Below are 20,482 nucleotides of genomic sequence, written 5' to 3' on the forward strand. Positions count from 1 at the left end.
GGTTGCATGTTATATATACGTTTTCACTTGAACATCACGAGGAAAATATGTATTAGGAAAACCTAACCTTCAAAGCATGTTTGTAGAAATTCATAAGTAATTGGTAAAATTGTATAGGATTGTTAAGGGGACGGCGGAACCTAGGCTTTACAAATTGACTTTCTTTAAATTGTTCTCTAGTTAATTTCTTTAATTGTTTTATTTTAAAATTCGTTTTTATTATATTAAATTGTAAAATCAACATTTTCCAAACTTTGTTTTTAATAATTAATTAAGAGTTGGTTTTAAACACAAATTATTCATTCAATCTCTGTGGCAACCTTGCTTGATCTGCTATACTACGACAACCTTGTACTCTTGCAAGTATTTTTAAGTATTTTTATTTCTACTTTTGCAAGTGGTAAAAATCCCTATCATGGAGGAAGAAGTATTTACTGCTAAACTAATTGTGCCACATTCCAAAAAGTACTACAGTTCAGTTGAAGTTGTTGTAGCACGGGCACTACTGCAGAAGAGGCAGCATCTGGCAGAGGTTCCCTAAACAGTGAAGTTTCTGTGAGTTTCGGAACTTACTGATTTATATGGTGACTTAATTGTTTAATTACCATTCATTTACCCCCAGTTGGAGCAGTTCTTTCATTGGCCAATTTCCATTCACAAGAGAGTATATATATAGGAATTAACGAGTAGGATAAATTTGCAGGTCAGGCCGTTCATCAGGTCAATTAAGCTGGAAGGAAGTCCTTATCGAACCCTAATTTGGTCTCGTGGTTATTTTTTGATTGCTTAGGAAACAAGTTATATATATATAATTAAAACTTAATCGCTACTTATCATAGCCGATGTCGTAAGGATTGTGATTTCGATTGTTGCACTTAGGCTAAATCAATTTTATTTATATTTGAATTTGGGACATGTTTACTAACAAAAATGAGAGAAAGAATGAATTGGAGAACTTAGAAATAAGGGAAGTAAGGAAGGAAGGAATCAGATCAACTAGTGCTCTAGTTGATAGATTCTTGATTTTGAAGTATTTGATTAGGGATTTCAAAAGGCAAGTTCACATTCTTTTCAATTTTAGTAAAGTCAGAGGAAAATTAAAGAGTTCAAAAGAATTTGAGTATTTGATTATGAACTAATTAGTACCATATGATTACATGATAATCATCTGAGCCATCGGTTGTGGAGTGTGTTTAAGCTCGTATTTATAAGCATCGAGCGAATGGGGATAGCAGGATTGGAGTTGGTGGAGTTTTTGGAAAGAGTGGTTTTGCGTATACCTAAATGCATGTCTCTAACCACCCAATTTACTTTTACACATTTCTTTAGATACCTAGAATAAAGAAATACCTAAAATAATTTACTAAACTTTCAAGAATACTTTTTTTTATTACTTTTTATGAATTTATTTTTCTTGGACCCCATTCGTTTGCTACCTTTTTATGAAAGATATGAAACAATTTGTTTGCTTCAATTTAAGATATCTAAAATTCAACGATCGTGAAGTTTATCCGACCGTTTGTTTCAAAATTTTATTGGTGTTCAAAGGAAATAATTATTTTCCTGACAAAATTACTAAAGTCGTTTGTGAGAATTTTATAAATACATTTTAAAGTCGTTTGTGAGAATTAATTTCCTGAATAAAACTTTTGAGTGTATAAAGAATCGCTCTTTTGAAAATAGTAATGATGTGGCTAGGTGGGCTCTAATATGGGCCTGTACCAAAAACATTCAGATCCACAATGTAGCCCAATCATAATTCGTGGTCTGAGCCCAAGAGTTTTAGAATCCAAGCACAGACAAAAAAAGGTTTGTTTTCTCCATTTCAGAATGACCAAAAAGGGCTATTGTTGGATTTTTTTAGGCGATCACACCCACCAAAAGTTGAGTAATTCCACACAATAACAAGGGTATTAGTGTCAAGGCAAGCGTAAAATTTTCCATCGTTTTCCCAATCGCCCGCCTCTCAGATTTCCAGAAAGTTCCCGTGAAGTTGAAGACCGTGAAACATCTTCAACCTCACGCGGCCTCGTAATGGAGAAAGGAAATTCCCACACTGCCCCTAGGCCTCATCCCGACGACCGCATCAAGCTCAACGTCGGCGGCAAGTACTTCGAAACGACGTTAGAAACGATCCAGGCCGGCGGACCCGACTCTCTCTTAGCCGCCCTATCAAACCGCTCCACCGACGACCCGAACCCGGTTTTCATTGACCGGGACCCGGAGATCTTCTCCGTCATTCTCTCTCTTCTCCGATCGAAAGGCCTCCCTTCCGCGGCTCGCCTATTCTCCAAGCAGGAGCTCGCCGATGAAGCCCTCTACTACGGCATCGAGTCGCAGCTTAAGTCGGCGATGTCGCCGCCTCCTCTTTCTGGAATTGACGCATCAATTGTCACCACCGTCCAACCCGCCTACGATGGCTGTCCTTCGGCGATTACCGCAGGCGACGACGGCTCCGTCTGGATCGCCCATGGCGGCCAGATATCCAGCTACGATTGGAAACTCAGCTACGCCGGAACTCTACGTACGCATTTGGAGGACATAACCTCGATTTGCCGTGTGTATCCTGATATCGCCGCTATAGGATCCGAATCCAGCGCAGGACTTCACTTCTACGATTTCTCAGGCGTGCGAAACCTCGGGTCGATCCACTGGACCGACCCGGAAGATCCCAGAATCTTCAAGGCGCGAGTCACCGCCATAGCCGACTCGCCAAGCTCGGTCTTCGCGTCGTTCGATTGCTCCCACAGAGAGAATTGCATCCTCGTGATCGACAAATCGACTCTCAAAATCGTATCAGAGCTGAGCCGGCAACCGGGGAGCTCCGCAAAGAACCTGGCCGTGGGAAAGCTGAGGTGGCTTCCGGAGACGGGACTGATCGTCGGGAGCTCCGTCACGTGCGGCGCCTTTGGTTACTCGGGTTACATCCGATTGTGGGACCCGAGGTCGAATGGGGTGGTTTGGGAGGCGAACGAACCGGGTTCGGGCCGGAGCAGTCGGTTCGGGGATTCGTTCGCCGACGTGGATGCCGACGTTGAGGAGTCGTCCCTGTTCAAGTTGTGTTCAAAGTCCGGCGACTTGGCAGTGGCAGACTTGCGTAAATTAGGGGATGATCCGTGGGTATATTTACAAGACAAGAACCCAAGCTTGAGGTACACCGGCGGAGATGGGACGGGTGGAAATAACAATAGTGTGGTGAGGTGTTACAGAAAGCAAGTGTTTGTGGGGAGGGAAGGCGGGTTGGAGGTTTGGTCGAAGGTGGCAGAAGCAGAACGCAGGGTGGAAATAGAAAATGGGGTTTGTGAGGGGTGGTATAGGAGGAATTTTGTTGATAAGGTTGAGGATTCTGAGAGAGGGATTATAAAGAAAATCGAAGGTGGCGGCGATAGGCTGTTTGTTATTAGGGAAGATGTTGAGGGCATTGAGGTGTGGGAAAGCTCTCAATCTTCGGGTGCAATTTCGGTTTTGTGACTCCAAAGGAAAGGCTTTGTAATCTGTGTGATAACACTTCATTGCTACTATGTTTTGCATTTCTCGGCATGTTGGTATCTTTGCACATTGTCACAAATTTCATTTTTTTGCTTCGTTTTAAGAATATTTCGGATATCTCAATCACCTGGTCTTCACCGATAAGCCAAATGGCCAATTCTAACAATGCAAACTCAAACCTTTTCCTAATAAGATTCCATGACAAGGGAAGTTAGTATGAAGGAATGTCAACTATGAGCAGTTTGCTTCTCTATGTAGCTATAGCTCTTCGTAAGCTTGGAGGCTTTCAGTTAGCTTAATCTCGGATGGCTTCAGTTTCCATTGTAAGCACTATCGGATTTTTCCACCGTGCCACTCTAAATCATGAAATTTGCTCTGTTTCCGCTTGCTTATTAGTTATCATCAATGCATTCATTTCATTGCTTGGAGTTTAATTCTGCAGATGCGAGGAGCACTTGTTGCAGACATGTACATCCCTGACCTATTTGCAATGATGGTAAGTAAGCACATTTGTGGACAATGTTATCTGCTTCTTAGTTGAAACCCATATTTTAGGTGATTTGTTTCTGAATTCTCCGTGGAATATTTTCTAAAGGTTGATTGTTACTTTTATCATCGCATTCCTTGGTAGTTTTGGCTGCCTGTGTTGGAACTTAAATGCCTCTTATAATTTTATGAGTAGCGGTTGAAAATTATTATGGTAAGTATCTGAATGTTTCCGTATTCATTCCTTGTCATTTGAGGGCATGGGAGCTTAACTCAACTCTTCTCACACACACACAACAAGCTGTTGTTTTTGCAAGAACAATGAGCTTCATGCCTTCAGACATGCTATTTTCTATTTTCTTCTCGATAATATTATGGTAATCATTGATGTTGCTTTCCAGTCTCATTGGGTAAGTTCATGTCCCAGAGTACAATCCTAGAAATAACTTGTCACTGATAAGGCTCCATTGTACGGTTTATATAACCTGGATCTGTTTGGCACGTAGTTGATATTAGACACGGCACAAGTTTGTTAACCCACATAATAAACGTATAAAACTTCATCCTCACTGATAAGGCTCCTAGATTCGTTTTGTTAATTTCTTTTGCGGGTCGTTGTCAAATTTATTTACATGTAGTTGTAACATATTGAAAGACTTTACCATATTGGCTTCTCACACCAGAGGACCAAAACTTTTGCCATGCGAGGGTTAGGGATTTTCGTGAAGGCTACAAGCGCCTGCAATGTATATGAATCCTGAATGCATTGGTTTTTTTATGAAACCTCTCAAGTCTCAAGTAACTTTATGATATACCAGCAAAACATTATGAGTAAATAAATGATCAAAACTTCTCGCTGCAAGTTTTTTTTATGGTAAGAATAACATTTTCCTTCTAAAAATGCAGGTGCTCGGTTACTACGTAGTTTGCCAGAAACGTTGTTTCTTGAACATGTCAAAACCGGGATCAAGATCAGAAATATACATCTTCAAATCAAAATCAAGAACCCCACACAGTAGGCAGCATGGACTGTACTTTCTGTACAAGGTAGAATTGTTGCTTCACAAGTGGATACTCGGAGGCTAGATGCGGTTAGGAAACAAGATTTTATTGAAAAGATGCTCGAGACCATCCCCGTGTGTGTGTTCTAGGCTTCTAGCTGTTTAGAGCACCTTTCCGGTGGTGCCATCGACGGAAGTGGTGATGCCAGCGATACCGGTATTTTCAACAATTAGCTGCATCCCTCTATGAGCAAGTACATGTTTTGCGCTACATTAGGAACAGGAATGATGAAGCTTTAGGTAGGGCGTTTTGTGACTTGTGAGAGACCATGTGTGCCTCACTATGTTTCGGAAAATGGAAATTAAAAACGCTTGCTTAGCAACGATCAAAATTATTACAAGAGCCCATCCAAATTTGTAAAATATGACACCGACTTAGTTGGGAAATTTGCTTGGTTCAATCCTGGTCATGAAAAATGTTACGGGCCGCTGACAAGAAATAGAGAGTTTGAATTCGAGATGCAAGGGATCGAAGAGAAATGTCTTATTTAGCTTTTATGTTATACTAAGAACACGGAAATTCATTCTAAGAAGAGAGGTGGGACTTATAAGCATGTCAAACTTCAGGAAAATCAAAAACGCCGCCTCAGAAGAATCCAAAGGAGGACTAAAAAGAACGATGCCAGATTAGCTGCAGACAATGCGGCCAAGGTCCAGTAGTAATTATCCAAACGACTCCTGTTAAGCGTGTACTGGAACCAACTGGGTTTCATCTTACGAACTGCATAAACTGACAACATCCCGCCTATATATCCGACTCCACTGACAGCGTCAGCCAAGGTTTGCATGTATTCACAGAAGGATCGGCTCCTAAAAGACCACCACAGCGGAGCATAATATAGATTCGCAATGCTTTGTTTGCCAATCTCTTGAGCCAAACCGAGAAGAAGAAACTGTGGAAGCAGCCAGAACATGGTCATCGGAATTGTTTCCTCAGGCTTGTCAATGAAACCGTGGCTCTTCACCGCGTCTAACCTTCGGGTCTCCACTTTTGCAGCTGTGATACAACATACAACTGAAATCACGCATGACACTATAATCCCATGGAAGGCAAAGAAAACTTTAGAATCTTGTTTTCGTAGCTTTACAAATAATTTCACCAACAGTTGTGACGCAGGAAGGATAATAGTAGGAACTCTGAGCCTCCCAATGTAATGGTTCATGTCGGTTGCTTGCTCCATGAAGAAAGTATTTCCAATGGAAGCAATAACACCTGATGGGACAACGGCCATACATGAGACAATGAAAAACATAACTGCTGAAAAACCGCTGCCGAGTATGATAGAATAAACTCCAGTAAGATGGCTAGAGTCTCCACTGGGGCGTTTATATGAATATAAACCACTTAAGAAGATAAGTGTAGATACCACTGCAGATATTGCTCCTATCCCAAACTTAATCGACCAAGAATTTGATAAACCAACTGCTATAACGGCACAAACAGGGACGACCAACATTAGTGTCGCCAATGAGAAAAGCTGACATGATCGTTTGTAAACCTTTTCTGTTGCGAACTGGTAAACCTTTTCTGTTTCAAACTGGTCCTTGCCGAACTGAGGCCAGGAGGACAAGTGAGTCGATTCTCCAATAGCTAATAGAAGCAATGCTGTGTAAAAGAGGGTTTTATGGACTGGGCCAATGCACTGGGGCACAAATGAGCTGCAGCTGCCTGTTACTACAGCAAGGACTGGTGGTGTTGAAATTGTCAAAAGACCAAACCCCTGCATTTGTTAGTTCCAAATAATTATGGTTAATATTCTTCTACTAGCTCCATGAGGATTCATCATATGCAACACCTTAAAAAAGACTGCAACGAGAGCAAAGTAACACTCCTGTTATGGCACATCAAAAAGAAAAAAAATGGCAAACTTCTTGAAAAATGGGGCCAGTCCAGAAAATCCAAAGAATTTGTCAAATCCAAAAGAGAAGATCAAGGACATTGAAGAGGAGAAGAAATTCTTTCTCAAGTCAAGAAGAAAAAGATACAAGATAAGGCCAAAGTGCCCTCTAAGTTCTAACCGATCGCTAAAAGAACAAGGGCAAAGAAAGAGTATGAAGAAGAGACGACAAGTATGTTCATCCTCTGGTAGCATCTTGAAGTCATGAAGAATCAAAGAGCTTGGCAATGGGAGTGTTCATGGAAACCAAATAACAAGTTTCGCAGACCATTAAGAAGTTCATGGAAGTTCAACAAATTCACAATAAATAGGAGTGTTCCATTATACTATTGTAAAGTTGTTAAGGCTTTTATGAGAAAGCCGTGAAGCGTGCAAAGAAAGAATGTCATCAGGCAAATGTGTGAGAATGTTTGTTGTTGAAGAAGGATCAACCATTCTTCGCCAAAAAAAAAAAAGAAAGATCAACCATTACCCCCAAAAAAAAAGAAAAAGAAGGAAATCATCAACCAGCCACTCCTCTCTACAAATGAGAGGACAGAGACTGAGAACAAAGAGAGAAGTGTGCAAGCTGAAGGCTTGTCCCATACTGTGTAAGAACACATAGTGTGTTGAGAAAATCATGTAAAAAAAAACAATTTAGGATCTTCCCAAGTGGAAGCCAACCTCAAAATTCTTACGTGTGAGGATAGTTACCAAGAACAAGTACACGTTAGTTATTTACGTATGCAATATGATTTGGGTATACTTCACACATAAGAACGCATTCTGGATCACGTTTGTAGTTATTAAATTTCATTTGGGTCGTTCACATATATCTACACAAGTAACAATCAAACATGATTTTGTTATCGGAAAATACTTACACAGACGAAGGCAAATCTAGAAAGCCACAACATGAAATAGCTATCCCTAGAACAATCTGCTATACGTGTCGTGATCGCTGGCATTATGGCCGCAATGCCCGAATACAAGTTGACAACTGCAGCGGCTTGCGTGATACTGAGATTCCATACACCAGTTAAGTACGTTGTCATTATCGACATGGTATATAGAGTGAGTACATACGGCCAAAACACAACTGCAATTCAAAAGCGAATCAGGAATATTAGGAAGAAAAATAATGAACAGATTTTTGTAAGGCTAATAACTTGTAAGAAGGGGTTTTGATTTCTGCACTGTTTTCTTTCATTGCAAATCTCTATTTACTTTTGGTTTTTGGATTGAATAAATAAAAAGAGAATTAAGGAATGTAAATAAACGGGAATGTGCAGACGGAGAAAAGAAAGTGTCCCCAAATCATTTCACTAGAAGTAGTGAGTACATGAAAGGGTACGTAGGTCTGCTTACCACAGAACGTCAACCTAGATGGTTTCTTTCCTGACGAGGGGGAGGGGAGTGGCTTGGTTTCCATTTCTGACGAAGGGGAGGGGAGCGGCTCGGTTTTAATTTCTAACGAGAGGAAGGGGAGTGGCTGGGTTTCCATTTCTGACGAAGGGGAGCGGAGTGGCTCGGTTAAAATTTCTGACGAGGGGAAGGCGGGTGGCTTGGTTTCCATTTCTGACGAGGGGGATAGGAGTGGCTCGGTTTTAATTTCTGACGAGGGAAAGGTAACTAGTTCGGTTTTCATTTCTGACGAGGGGGAGGGGAGTGGCTCAGTTTCCATTTCTGACTTGGGGGAGGGGAGTGGCTGGGTTTCCATTTCTGACGAGGGGGAGGGGAGTGGCTCGGTTTCCATTTCTGACGAGGGAAGCCCCAACAGTAAAGAAAAGAGAGACAAAGAGATGGAGCACGGAGATCAATCCAGACTCCCAAGTATGCAACAAAAACTTGCTTCAATATTCCCTTTCTGGTTGAAGGAAACTCTTGTATATATAGTCCGAAACATCTAATATGATATAGGAAATCCATTGACTACACACCATACAGAGTCGAGAGTTCTTCTCCCTCTCCTTTTGACCGGAGACATTGGCCAGCTACGCAACGCAGGTCGTTAATAAATAATTCTTTCACACTTTCTCTCTCTCGAGTAGAAATTCATAATTAATTAGTAAACAGTCCAAAAAAGACTCTGCACTATCAATCTGTTACATCTTTATTTCTACTGTGTTTTGCTTTTCCGGGACAATGTTTTGTATTTCTCGGCATGCACGTAGCGTTGCACATTGTCTAAGATTTCATTTCTTTGCTTGGTTCTATGGATTTAATATTTCGGATATCTCAGATACCTGGTCTTCACCCTTAACCCAATTACATTGAAAACAAGTTAGTTCGAAAGAATGTCAAGTACGAGCAGTTTGGTTTGTGAGGATGTGAAGGCAAAAGAGTTCTAAATTTGTGAAAATAAAAACCGTGCAAGGGTTTATAAGAGATCTATATTGCAAATTGGTTTTATGGTGGAATTCCAACTAGTTTTATTAACGTATAAGCACTTTCAAATTCCATCTTTCAAATTCTAATTAACACCGCTACTTTGTTTCGATTTACTTGTTGGTAGCATAATTACATTCATCTCATTCCTTAGAGCTACTTCTGCAGAAGTGAGGGCCAGGATCGCAGACATGCCGGACGCTAATTCCGAATTGATGGTAAGTATATGCACCAGTACATTGCAACTTTAAAGCATCTTGGTCTTAAAGTAATTTAGTAATCTAAAAGGTCTACTTAACATTACTTATATTTCAGATCAGATAATTCAATTAGACAACGGCCAAAACTAATTCATTAATTAAGACCAATATTTAGTTACTTGACTTGACCAGATCAAGAAGGGATTTTTCTAAACATGTTCTTCCTTAAAACTCCTATTTTTTTGGTACGTCGTTTTAAAAACTGTTGATTGACAATAATTCACATGTGGACGCTTTGTTTTTTCTTTGAATATGCATAAACTTCCTTTAATATTTGTTTGACCCAAAAAAAAGGAAACTTCTTTTAATATTTAAAGTTGAAAGGCAATAAATCTCTGTATGATACTGAGTTTTGTGACCATACAAAAATTTTAAGGAAAATTTTGAAATAGGTACAATTTTATAGACTACTTTTTGAAATAGATCCAATTTTTAATAACTTTTAACTTTTGAAATAGATTCAATTTTTAGTTACTTTAACTTATTTCAAAAAGTCCCAAATTTTAATTTAATTTACTTGACCGAGAAAGGGTGCCTACGCGCGTGCTTCCAAATTCGTCTCCCCCATGCCATTTTTTAACTTTTTTATTTGTTAATTAAAAGAATAAAATAAAAACATACAACAACCAAACAACAGGCGATCTAGCCCAATTGCCAGCCACCAAACGACACCAACCCTTCGCAAGTGGCCCTTGGGGTATTGACCTAATTTTTAAATAGGAAAAATTTGAAATAAGTCTAATTTTATAGATTATCTTTTGAAATATGTCTAATTTTTAGTTACTTTAGATCCATTTCAAAAAACCTCTTTTAAATATTATTTTTTCACAAATGTTCCTCAATGTATTGTTAAGTCATGAGTTTGGGCTTTCATGTTTTAAAGTCATCAATTTCGTCCTCCATTTATTGACTTAGACCTGATATACGTGTTGTGTTTTTTATGTTCATGTCATTTTCTTGACATACTTGATACTTTCATGGCTCATGTTGTGTAACATCCGTTAAACTAAACGGTAATATGAACCAACCCGAAATCGACTCGTTAATATTATCAGATAATATGATCCAACCCGTTACCTATTAAAGGAAATATATTTTAAATCAATACATAATGAAAATGAAAAACATAATTTGACCAAAAAAAAAAAGAGTGGAAAACATAACACTAAATTAGTATATGTATATCATATTTTCACATTTTTCAGACTTGAATATTAATGATTATTAATTTTATTTATGTTGAACTCCCTTAAAATACTATTCATGAGGGTTTGTATGGTTTTAAAAATTCAAACGATGACGTATCCATCCTCAAAGCATAGATGATGCGATCATGAGCCTTGACATATTTTTTCACATTTTTTGCAAATGTAAATTAGTAATTATAATTTTTTAGAGAATTGTTATTGACACTCCAAAAATCTCATTTTATACTTCAAATTTTCAATAATCAGAAAGAAAAATACACTTGTAAGGAGTGTATAATGAGATTTTGGAGTGTTAATAACAATTCTTTTTTTTTTAATGTGTTTGGTATTTTTAAATTACTTGATATTTTTATTTTTAATGTGTTTTATAATTTTTTTTATTCTTACTCTTTGTCTGTAGTATAATATAAAAAGAGATGTGATATCCACACACCCCATTTTACTCCTCACACACCTTTTTAATTTTCAGTCATTGAATCGAATGAATTGAAGAAGATCAACAGACAGAAATTATCAAGGGGTGTGTGAGAAGTAAAAAGGGATGTGTGGATAGCACATCCCTATAAAAATAAATAAATAAATAATTTTTTTTTAATTTGTATAGAATAATAATACAATAATACATATTTAATATACAATATATATATACACATATATTCACTATAGCTATTGTATTTTATAGTAAGTTTTTTACTAGTTTAAAAAAATTAAAATCATCAGAATAATTTTTTTCTTAGAGTGGCAAAACGGGTTACCTGCGTGTCACTCTCATGTAAATCTGTTAAGGATCCGTTATTAATGAGTTCTGATCGTGTGATCTAATAACAACCCGATTAGTTATCGTATTTAATTTACAGAAGTCATAGTAGTAGTAGCTGAAGGAGAAGGTTACACTCAACCTCTCCATTGAAATCAGTTCCTTAAATTAAGGAAAGTTACGTCAAATTGAAATCAGTCACACATTAATCAATAAGGCTTGCAATCAGCTACCTTAAAGGGCACCTGAGGCTTTGACGATGCTGATAACTAGGAGGCGTTACTTCTAACAGCTGGGAGCAGCAGTTGACTTTTGATAACACTTCCAGTACTTTCCGTATCTAACATTCCACTGACATGAAACGGCCGACACTCTCTCCCCTTCTCAATACCTTTTTTTTTTTTTTTTTTTTTTTTTAATTTTTTTTTTTATGATATTTATTGCAAATCAAATTGAATATGTACAAACTGAGGATATTGTGCATAATGGATCTCGATAAAAACCTTTTGGAACTTTCAACTCGATTTAAGGAAAAAACCTATCCTCATAAGACAATGCATTAAATTATAAACTTTCTTCAAACAAAATATCCCTAATCAAATCAGAAGTTTCCTCAAATCATAAGAAAGATTGGCTACTACCCACCCCCATACGAGGAAGGCGGTGTGCAGCAGAATTGCCCTCCTTCGGCACATAGGTGACCATCCACTGAGGAAACGACTGAAGAAGAAATCAAAGTTCATTTATTAAAGGTACTAGCAGTGAGCAATCATCATCCTTCCCCTTCATGGCAGCCAAAGCCAAACTAGAATCACCCTTGAAAATGATATTGGACCCACTTGGACAACACTCTTGGACCAGCAGCACTGTTTGACGAGCAGCAAACAGCTCAGCCTCGATCGCAGAATTTATTCGCCCACTAAATCCAGCTGCAGCTGTTGTGAGACCTCCCTCATGATCTCGTAGAACAACCCCAAAGCCACCTCACATTTCGTTTTGAGCCTAGGCACCATCAAAATTGCATTTGACCTAGCCAACACCAGGCTTACTCCACCGTTTAACAAGGTGAGTAGATTTCTTCGAAACCGGCTTATGCCATTTTTGAAACTCCTGTAGCCAACACTCCGACTGGACTACCATTTCCTACGGTGACAACCTAGTCTCTCTCTCTCTCTCTCTTCGCACTCTATCTTCCCTCATCTTCACAGACACGAGCTACAGAAAATTTTCGGGGCTCTGCTGCTATGTACGAGATCGGAAGTTGTAGATTCAAATCGCCTAGATTGCCGCCTAGCCCGCCTATGTCCTCCCTGCCTAACTGAACATTTTGGTCTAAATTGGGTCGGAGCTCCGCCGCCCATCGCCTAGGCGGCCGCCTATGCCGATTTTTAAAACATTGGTTGACTCATCAGGTGATCCACAAAACACACAATGATTCTCCACATTCACCTTTCTTTTTAGCAAGATTGGACTTTGTAGGGAAAGTATCTAAGCATGCCCTCTAGGCACAAATTTTAACTTTCCCTGGTACACAAGTATTCCATATCTTCCTCCACAGCCTATCACGTCCGTTATCCGACGAAGAGGCAGAAGCACTCGCACCATCCCCGCCCACAGAGACAATCTCCCTAGCAACAAGATAAACACTCCACACCAAGAACTTCCCATAACGCTCGTAGTGCCAGACTCGTCTATCTCCAACGGTCCAAAAGCTTAACGGCACATTTAAAATTCAGTTCACCTCCTCTTGAGAGAACAACTGTTGTAGCAACTCAACATTCCAAACCCGCAACTGTGACACTATAAGCTTGTCCACCGTAGCCTTCATATCCCAATTCACCGGCGAATGACTTAATACTTTAAAATAAGATTCTCTCGGCAACCAGTTGTCATGCCAAATCTTGTTATACACCTCATCCCCCACTTGCCAATGATGCCTCTTGAGTATCACCTGCCTAGCAGCCGCAATACTCCTCTATACATATGACCCATTGTCATTAATCGGGGCAGTAAGAAACTCAGAAGTTGGGAAGTGCCATGCCTTAAACACATGGTATGCGAGGGACTCAGGCTAATTAGTAAATCTCCAAGCTTGTTTTGCTAACAGTGCTAGGTTGAAAGCATAAAAATCTCTGAATCCCAACCCCCATTCGAAGTGTCTCCAATTGAGATAGTGGATTTTCTTCTTTCTCGGATCACCACTCCACCAAAACTGTGCAATCATAACATTCAATTCTTCATAGAACGATTTAGGAAGGAGAAAACATTGCATGGAATACATAGGGAGCGCCTGAGCCACTGTCTTTACAAGCATCTCCCTACCCGCACAACTCAACAGGCCCTCACGCCAACTTTGAAGTTTCTTCCAAAGCCTATCCTTGACATAGGCAAAAGTTTCCTTCCTTGACTTTCGAACAAGAACCGGTAAGCCTAAGCACCTATCTTGAAACTCCACTCTCTTTACTCCTAAACAATTAGCAACGAGTTGTTTGTCAATGATGGGGAGATTATTACTAAAGGACACAACTTTTTTCAAAGTTTACGGCCTGCCCCAATGCCACCTCATACATTTGTAGAATCTGTTTGACACTCTGACACTCCTGTAATGTAGTCCTAGCAAACAAAAAACTATCATCTGCAAATAAAAAAAGATGGTGGATACTCGGGGCCTGTCGGCATACCTTGATACCCTTCAACACGCCGTCAGCTTCTACTGCTGTGAGGATAGCCGATAAACCTTTGGCACAATGACAAATAAATAGGGGGAAAGTGGATCCCCTTGTCGAACTCCCCTACCAAGTTTCACATACCCAACTGGATCCCCATTGAGCTTGAATGAATAGGTCACGGTAGACACACACGTCATTATTGTATAGATCCATGTAGAAGAAAAACCCATGCGTCTCATTATAGCCTCCTAGAAACTCCACTCCAGTCTATCATACGCCTTACTAATATCCAGTTTTAACGCCATAAGCCCATTCAACCCTGAACTCCATTTATGCATATAATGAGCAACCTCCTCTGCTACTAAATAATTATCTAAAATCAACCTACCTGGAATGAAAGCATTCTGAGTAGGTGAAATGATATAAAGGAGTATGGTCTTCAGTTTATTTGCTAAAACTTTCGCCAAAATTTTATACAACACGTTACAAAGACTGATAGGACGTAATTGAGCCATCTTAGTCGCCTCCTTAACTTTGGGAATTAGTGTAACATGTGTGTAGTTGATTTTCCGAAGAATATGCCCCGACGACACCATCTCTCGGATATCATTACAAACACCCTTCTCAATACCTTGCATCGAACCAAGTTGCTTCCCTCCCCCCCCCCCCTCTCTCTCTCTGTCTCTCTGTCTCTCTCTGTGAATACCTTGCATCGCGCTGCGAGCATCAAAACCGCCGACAACAGTGTTAAGATTCAGATCCGATTTGAAGATTCAAATCGGTTATAAATGTCAAAACTCCAACCTATCCAGCCATATCAAATTCTCGTTTGCTCTAGTAGCTTAAGAGAAATTGACTACCAATAATTATTAAATTTCGGTCAATGAGTTCGAATTCTTGTAAAATATACTTTTCGATTAGATATTGGAGTTCTTTTGAAAGTTGAACTAGGAAGGGGAAGACTAAAGAAAGTTTTTGTTAATTTCCTACTCGCTAATTAAGCTTAATTAAATGGCGGGCACAATAGCCACTGGCACGAGAAAGATTTAATGCCAGCCTGGGGTGGTACACCTCTTCCGTAGAGGCAGGTAGTAACTTCACCAAGAGTCTGTTCAATGAACGACGTCTTTCGCAAGACTGGCAATTCCTCAGCCTTATCCATCCTGTAAAATAACTACTCCCCTTGGAGTATCTGAAGGGTTGGGTTTCTGGGATATTCTTTTTCTCTTGTGCTTTTTCCCCGGTTTGCAGTCGTCCTTATTCTTAGGAATGACATCATGTATTATGCTCATGTTCTCTGGTAAGTAATCCTGATATACATACCTTTTGAGTAGAGATGGCAGACTTACATGCATGGAACAGGTTGATTGAGCACCACTATATATACAGTAGTCTATGACTAGGTCTATGACTAGAATTGTACTAATGTGTGGCGTTCAGGCCGTAATACGATGTCACATGTTTAAGTTAATTTCTCTTCATATGTCATTGCATTATTAGATTGAAATGTCATGCGGCAACGAACAAGTTCTATGTAAGGTAAAGGTGTGTTAACCCCAGACATTTATATATGATCACACTTGATCATAAACTTTGCTTCTTTTGTTTTACAGTTCTGATGCTGGCTTATTTGTAGGTGTGTGTACTGGCCGTATATACTAACGGCGTATTTCATGTCGGTAATGACCACGTACTTAACTGGTGTGTGGGAGCTCACTATCACTGACTCGGCTGCAATTCTCAATTTGTATTCCGGTATTGTAGTTTTCATGCCGGCGTTCATTAAACCTGTACGGGATATTTGCAGGGGTAGCTATTGGATGTTGTTGCTCTGAGGGCCGGCCCTCAGGTAGCCCAAGTAGGCGCCCGCCTAGAGCCCCCACTTTGGAAGGGTCCCCAAAAAATTTTTATATCTGGTAATTAATATATAAATACAAAAAAAAAGTAAGAAATATCATAATTCATTTGTTAGTGGAGTGGAAATGTTGGCTTCATTTTTCTTTGGGGTGTTGAGTTTGAAACACGAAGCTGCCTTTCAGTCACTAGATTTTTCTTGTTTTTCAAATTTATTGCCAATTCATCTGTCCAATTCCCAATCCATATGTCCAAATGCATACAAAGTTATAAAACTCAAGTCTCTTTGCAATCTTTTTTCTTTCAACTTCTCATTCTCTCAATTTCTATCGAATGTTTAAACCAACTTCCCATTCTCTCCATTTCTATTGAATGTTTAAACCAACTATCATATAGTCTTAAAGATTGTACTTTAACGTAATTAAAACTTTGAATTTTATATTTTTCTTTTCAATAACTTTTTATTCAATGGATTATTTTAATATTCACTTTGTTAGTGTGATGTTGATTTTAGAAGAAAAAAAAACACAAGAGAAGCAATTAGCGTTGAATTTATTATACTCATCAATCAAGTTTTATTGTTGTTTACTCTCGTGATCAAGTTTTCACTCTCAATCTTAAACTCTTGACTGCAAACATTTAGTACATTTGTGTCAAAAACATGAATCATGTAATGTTTAAATAATGTTTCTATATTTATATTCTTTTGATATTAATTTTTAATGATATTTGATGTGAAAATAGAACTTTTTATGTATTTAGCAAATTCTTTTTTATACAAATCAATATACAAAGAACCGGAGATTAGATAATTTTAGGGCCCCACTTCGAAGGCTCGCCTAGGACCCCCAAATTCTCAAGGCCAGCCCTGCTCTCCAGATTTGTCTTCCTTACCGTAAGTTTTTCCAAGTCACAAATTACTGATACATACAAATTACTTATACATATGTACTTTGTGGATTCGGTAATATATATATTAGTTATAAATGGTACACATTGTATAAAAAATAAACGTGTGACTCAACATATACATATAGAATTTAGGGGTTTTCACGTGTAAGTCCTGAATAACATCAAAATTTAGGAAAATGATGAACACTTTTTTAGCCTCTTACAAACTTCTGTTTAATCTTTGGTCGTTGTTTCCATTTCACCTATTTGGTTACAGATAAAAAAGGATGTGTGAAGGCTAATATGGGTGTGTGGAAATCATCTCTCCATACAAATTACATACAAATCATCTCTCCATATCTACTCCTTTAATTTAACTTTACTTGCTAAACAAAGTTGGAGGTTGATACATCATCCCAATTTGTTAGTGTCTCAGTTGGTCAAGGCCAGGTACTATCCAAAAACTGGTTTTTTGGTGGCTCCAGTAAAAACTAATTCATCGTATTAGTTGGAGGAATATTGCAGAGGCTAGAAAAGTGATTCGCACATGCGCGAGATGGCATGTAGGCAACGGTTCAAGTATTAAGGTGTGGGAAGATAGTTGGATTCCTAGAAAGAATCTTTTTAAAGTCCTCAGCCCCAAGCCGCAAGGAATGGAAAACTCCTTCGAAGTTAAAAATTTAATCGTTGCTGGAACCAATGTTTGAAAGATGGACTTGATCAATGCCCTTTTCTTTGAAGAGGAAGCACGGCTGATCCGTAGTATCCCTCTAAGTTACCTACAACCACTTGATCTTCTTATTTGGAATGTAGAAAAGAATGGGAAGTTCTCTACAAAAAGTGCTTATCATTTAGCTCGTACTTGTGATGAAGTTATGGGAAATGAATCAAGTGGATCTTCGTTGGGCCCTGAAACTAAATTCTTGTGGAAAGCTTTATGGAGGGCTTGTGTTCCAGGTAAAATTAAAATTCGTGTTTGGCGAAGTTGTGTGGATCCCTTGCCCACAAGGGCAAACTTGTTAAAGAAGAGAGTTACCACGGATCCGTCATGCATCTTTTGTGAGGGGGTGACGGAAACAACGGAGCACATACAACGGGATTGCCCTCGGATGACGAGACTTTGGCTTTCGAGCCTATTGGGTATTCGAGTGCATGAAGCGCGTCATGTCTGTTGGCAAGATTGGATTGTGAGCTTAACACATGCTTTGGCAAGGGAGAGTTTTGACATGGTTTTGATGCTCATTTGGAGCATTTGTCAAGAACGTAATGCATGCCTTTGGCAGGAAGTATCTAGACAACCAATGGATATTCATTGTAGCAACCAAGCTTGGCTGCATGAGTACAAAAAATGGCATGGAAAGAAAAAAGAGGCAAAACATGTTAGTACGCGGAAATGCAGGAAACCTGAGGTTAGGTGGATAAAATACAATTTCGGTGGGGCGTGGGAGGAGAATGGAGAATTAGGAGTAGGTGTCGTGTGTAGAGATGAACGGGGGGAGTTCGTGGCAGCAATGGCAGCAAAACATGCTGGAATTTCCTCGCCATTAATGGCAGAGATGATGGCAGCCCATGTTATTGTTTTGTTCGCTCGAGACTTGCAGGCTGAATCAGCGGAGTTTGAAGGTGATGCACAGGTGGTTTGCGGCAATGCAACGAAGTACAGAGGAAGATGTACCCCCTTTGGGACATATAATGAACGATGCTCGACAGTTCTTGCTTTCGATCTCCCACACAAGGCTGACTTTTACTAAAAGGAAACTAACAAGGTTGCACACAGATTGGCAAGATTGTTATTTGTGGATGAACAAATGTTGTGGTTTGAGGAACCTCCTGATGTACTCACTAACCTTATGTTTGAGGATAGTATAGCATTGTAATTTTGTTTGGTGAGGGACGCTCTTTTTCCCTTTTTTCGGGTTGAAATCCTTAGCAAGGTTTTTATCAAGATCCTTTGATGCACCATATCCCCTATTTGTACGTATTTCTTCTTCATATTAATGAACATCGTACTTTTACTCCAAAAAAAAAAAAAAATCATGGTTAGTCTTCTAGACACGTGGTATATATTTCTAGAAATGAGTAACACTGCAATAAGGTTAAGAGCGTTTAATAGGGGTTAGCAAAAATAGAATATGAAAAATAATAGTAACTGTGGTGAAGAAAAATGGACTTTGAAAAGTAATAGTAATTGGTTCAGATTAAAGCAGGTTTTTGTTGTATTGACCATGTCAACTCCACCAGTCTTTTCTTGGGCAACAGGCGGTAGTTGCAGCTCACATGAGGCCAAATGCGTGGGCCAAGTACAAAAGAATCTATTTTACTCAACACTGTCTCTGCTAGCTTTGGCAACTGCTTCTCAAGAGTCCTCCCTGGACCTATTGCCACAGCCATCACAATCTGATAAGCCACCAATTGGTCAGCCGATCATTCTTGGTGACAATGAGGAAAATGCATTCGAGATTGTGACACTAACATTCGTCTTGGCTATTGCTGCCGTTATAGCAATTGCTTACATCAGCCCCTGGTCGGTTAAGTTTGGAATAGGAACCTTATGCACTGTGGTATATATCTACAATTGTCTTCTTTAGCGGCGTATGTTCATACAAACGTCTCCGAGCATATCATCGTCCAAGCCGTCTTTTCGAAGTTTTTGCAGAACAGCATCTCATAGTCACCCTACGCCTCTATATTCCTTTTTTCTTGGCCTATATCCTACTAGGTATTATATCTTCCATCAGAAATACGTACTTCATCGAACAGGCAACCGACTTGAGTCACCATGTTGGGAGCTTATATGTTCCTGTTGTTTTCCTTCCGATATTCAAAGAATTGGGGGGATTCATTTCTCTGTGCTTATGTTTACCAGAAGTTCGTAATCCCCATGCCGGCATTATAAAAGCGTTGATCGTTGGAACTCTATATTGTATCACTGCTGCAAAAGTGGAGACCCGGCATTGTTAAGAGCGACGGTTTAGTTGACAATACAACAGACAATTGCAATGACCATGTTCTGGGTGGTTCCACAGTTTGTAGTCCTTGGATTGACTGAATCGATCACTCGGCAGATTGTTAGTGATTTATTCGCTTGTCATCCGCGCGGCGAACGTCCAACTAATGACGACGAGGCAACCAAATAATCCAAGACTACAAGGCGAACATTGCTCAGGCTTCTGAGGGAGTTGGAATTATATGCGGCGTGTTGTCGGTATATGTGGTCAGAAAGATCAAACCTACTTGGTTCCAAGACACGTTAAACACGAGTCGTTTGGAGAAGAACTACTGGACCTTGTCCGTGATGTCTGCCGCCAGTGTGCCGTTGTTCAATGTGAGAGATTTTTCAATGTGTCGGGAACACGGACCGGTACACCAAGTGTGATAGTACAAATGGTTATAGATTTTTTTTTTTTTTAATTTCAATTTTCAACCATTTGTATTATAATACTTGATGTACAAAGTCGTGTCCCCGTCACTTTGAAAACTTTCTCCTTCATTGCATCGCTCCATTTGTTTTACTAGTGCTGTTCGAGATGGGGCCCGCCGAG

At 39.4% G+C, this 20,482-nt stretch overlaps 2 protein-coding genes across 2 annotated transcripts; one reads left to right on the plus strand and one right to left on the minus strand.

Moving 5' to 3' along the window:
• Nucleotides 1–1,866: 1,866 nt before the first annotated feature.
• On the plus strand, nucleotides 1,867–5,382 carry LOC137745060 (protein ENDOPLASMIC RETICULUM-ARRESTED PEN3). The gene is made up of 3 exons (XM_068484932.2): nucleotides 1,867–3,812; nucleotides 3,932–3,985; nucleotides 4,882–5,382. The coding sequence occupies exon 1, from the start codon at nucleotides 2,035–2,037 to the stop codon at nucleotides 3,469–3,471; it is 1,437 nt and encodes a 478-aa protein (XP_068341033.2). The 5' UTR covers nucleotides 1,867–2,034; the 3' UTR covers nucleotides 3,472–3,812; nucleotides 3,932–3,985; nucleotides 4,882–5,382.
• A 187-nt stretch (nucleotides 5,383–5,569) lies between these two features.
• On the minus strand, nucleotides 5,570–6,865 carry LOC137744280 (protein NRT1/ PTR FAMILY 5.5-like). The gene has a single exon (XM_068484134.2). It carries the CDS (start codon nucleotides 6,761–6,763, stop codon nucleotides 5,609–5,611), a length of 1,155 nt encoding a protein of 384 aa, XP_068340235.2. The 5' UTR covers nucleotides 6,764–6,865; the 3' UTR covers nucleotides 5,570–5,608.
• Nucleotides 6,866–20,482: the final 13,617 nt, after the last annotated feature.

This window comes from Pyrus communis, chromosome 12, assembly GCF_041283825.1.
Source record: "Pyrus communis isolate YQ-2024b chromosome 12, ASM4128382v1, whole genome shotgun sequence".
NCBI lineage: Eukaryota > Viridiplantae > Streptophyta > Magnoliopsida > Rosales > Rosaceae > Pyrus > Pyrus communis.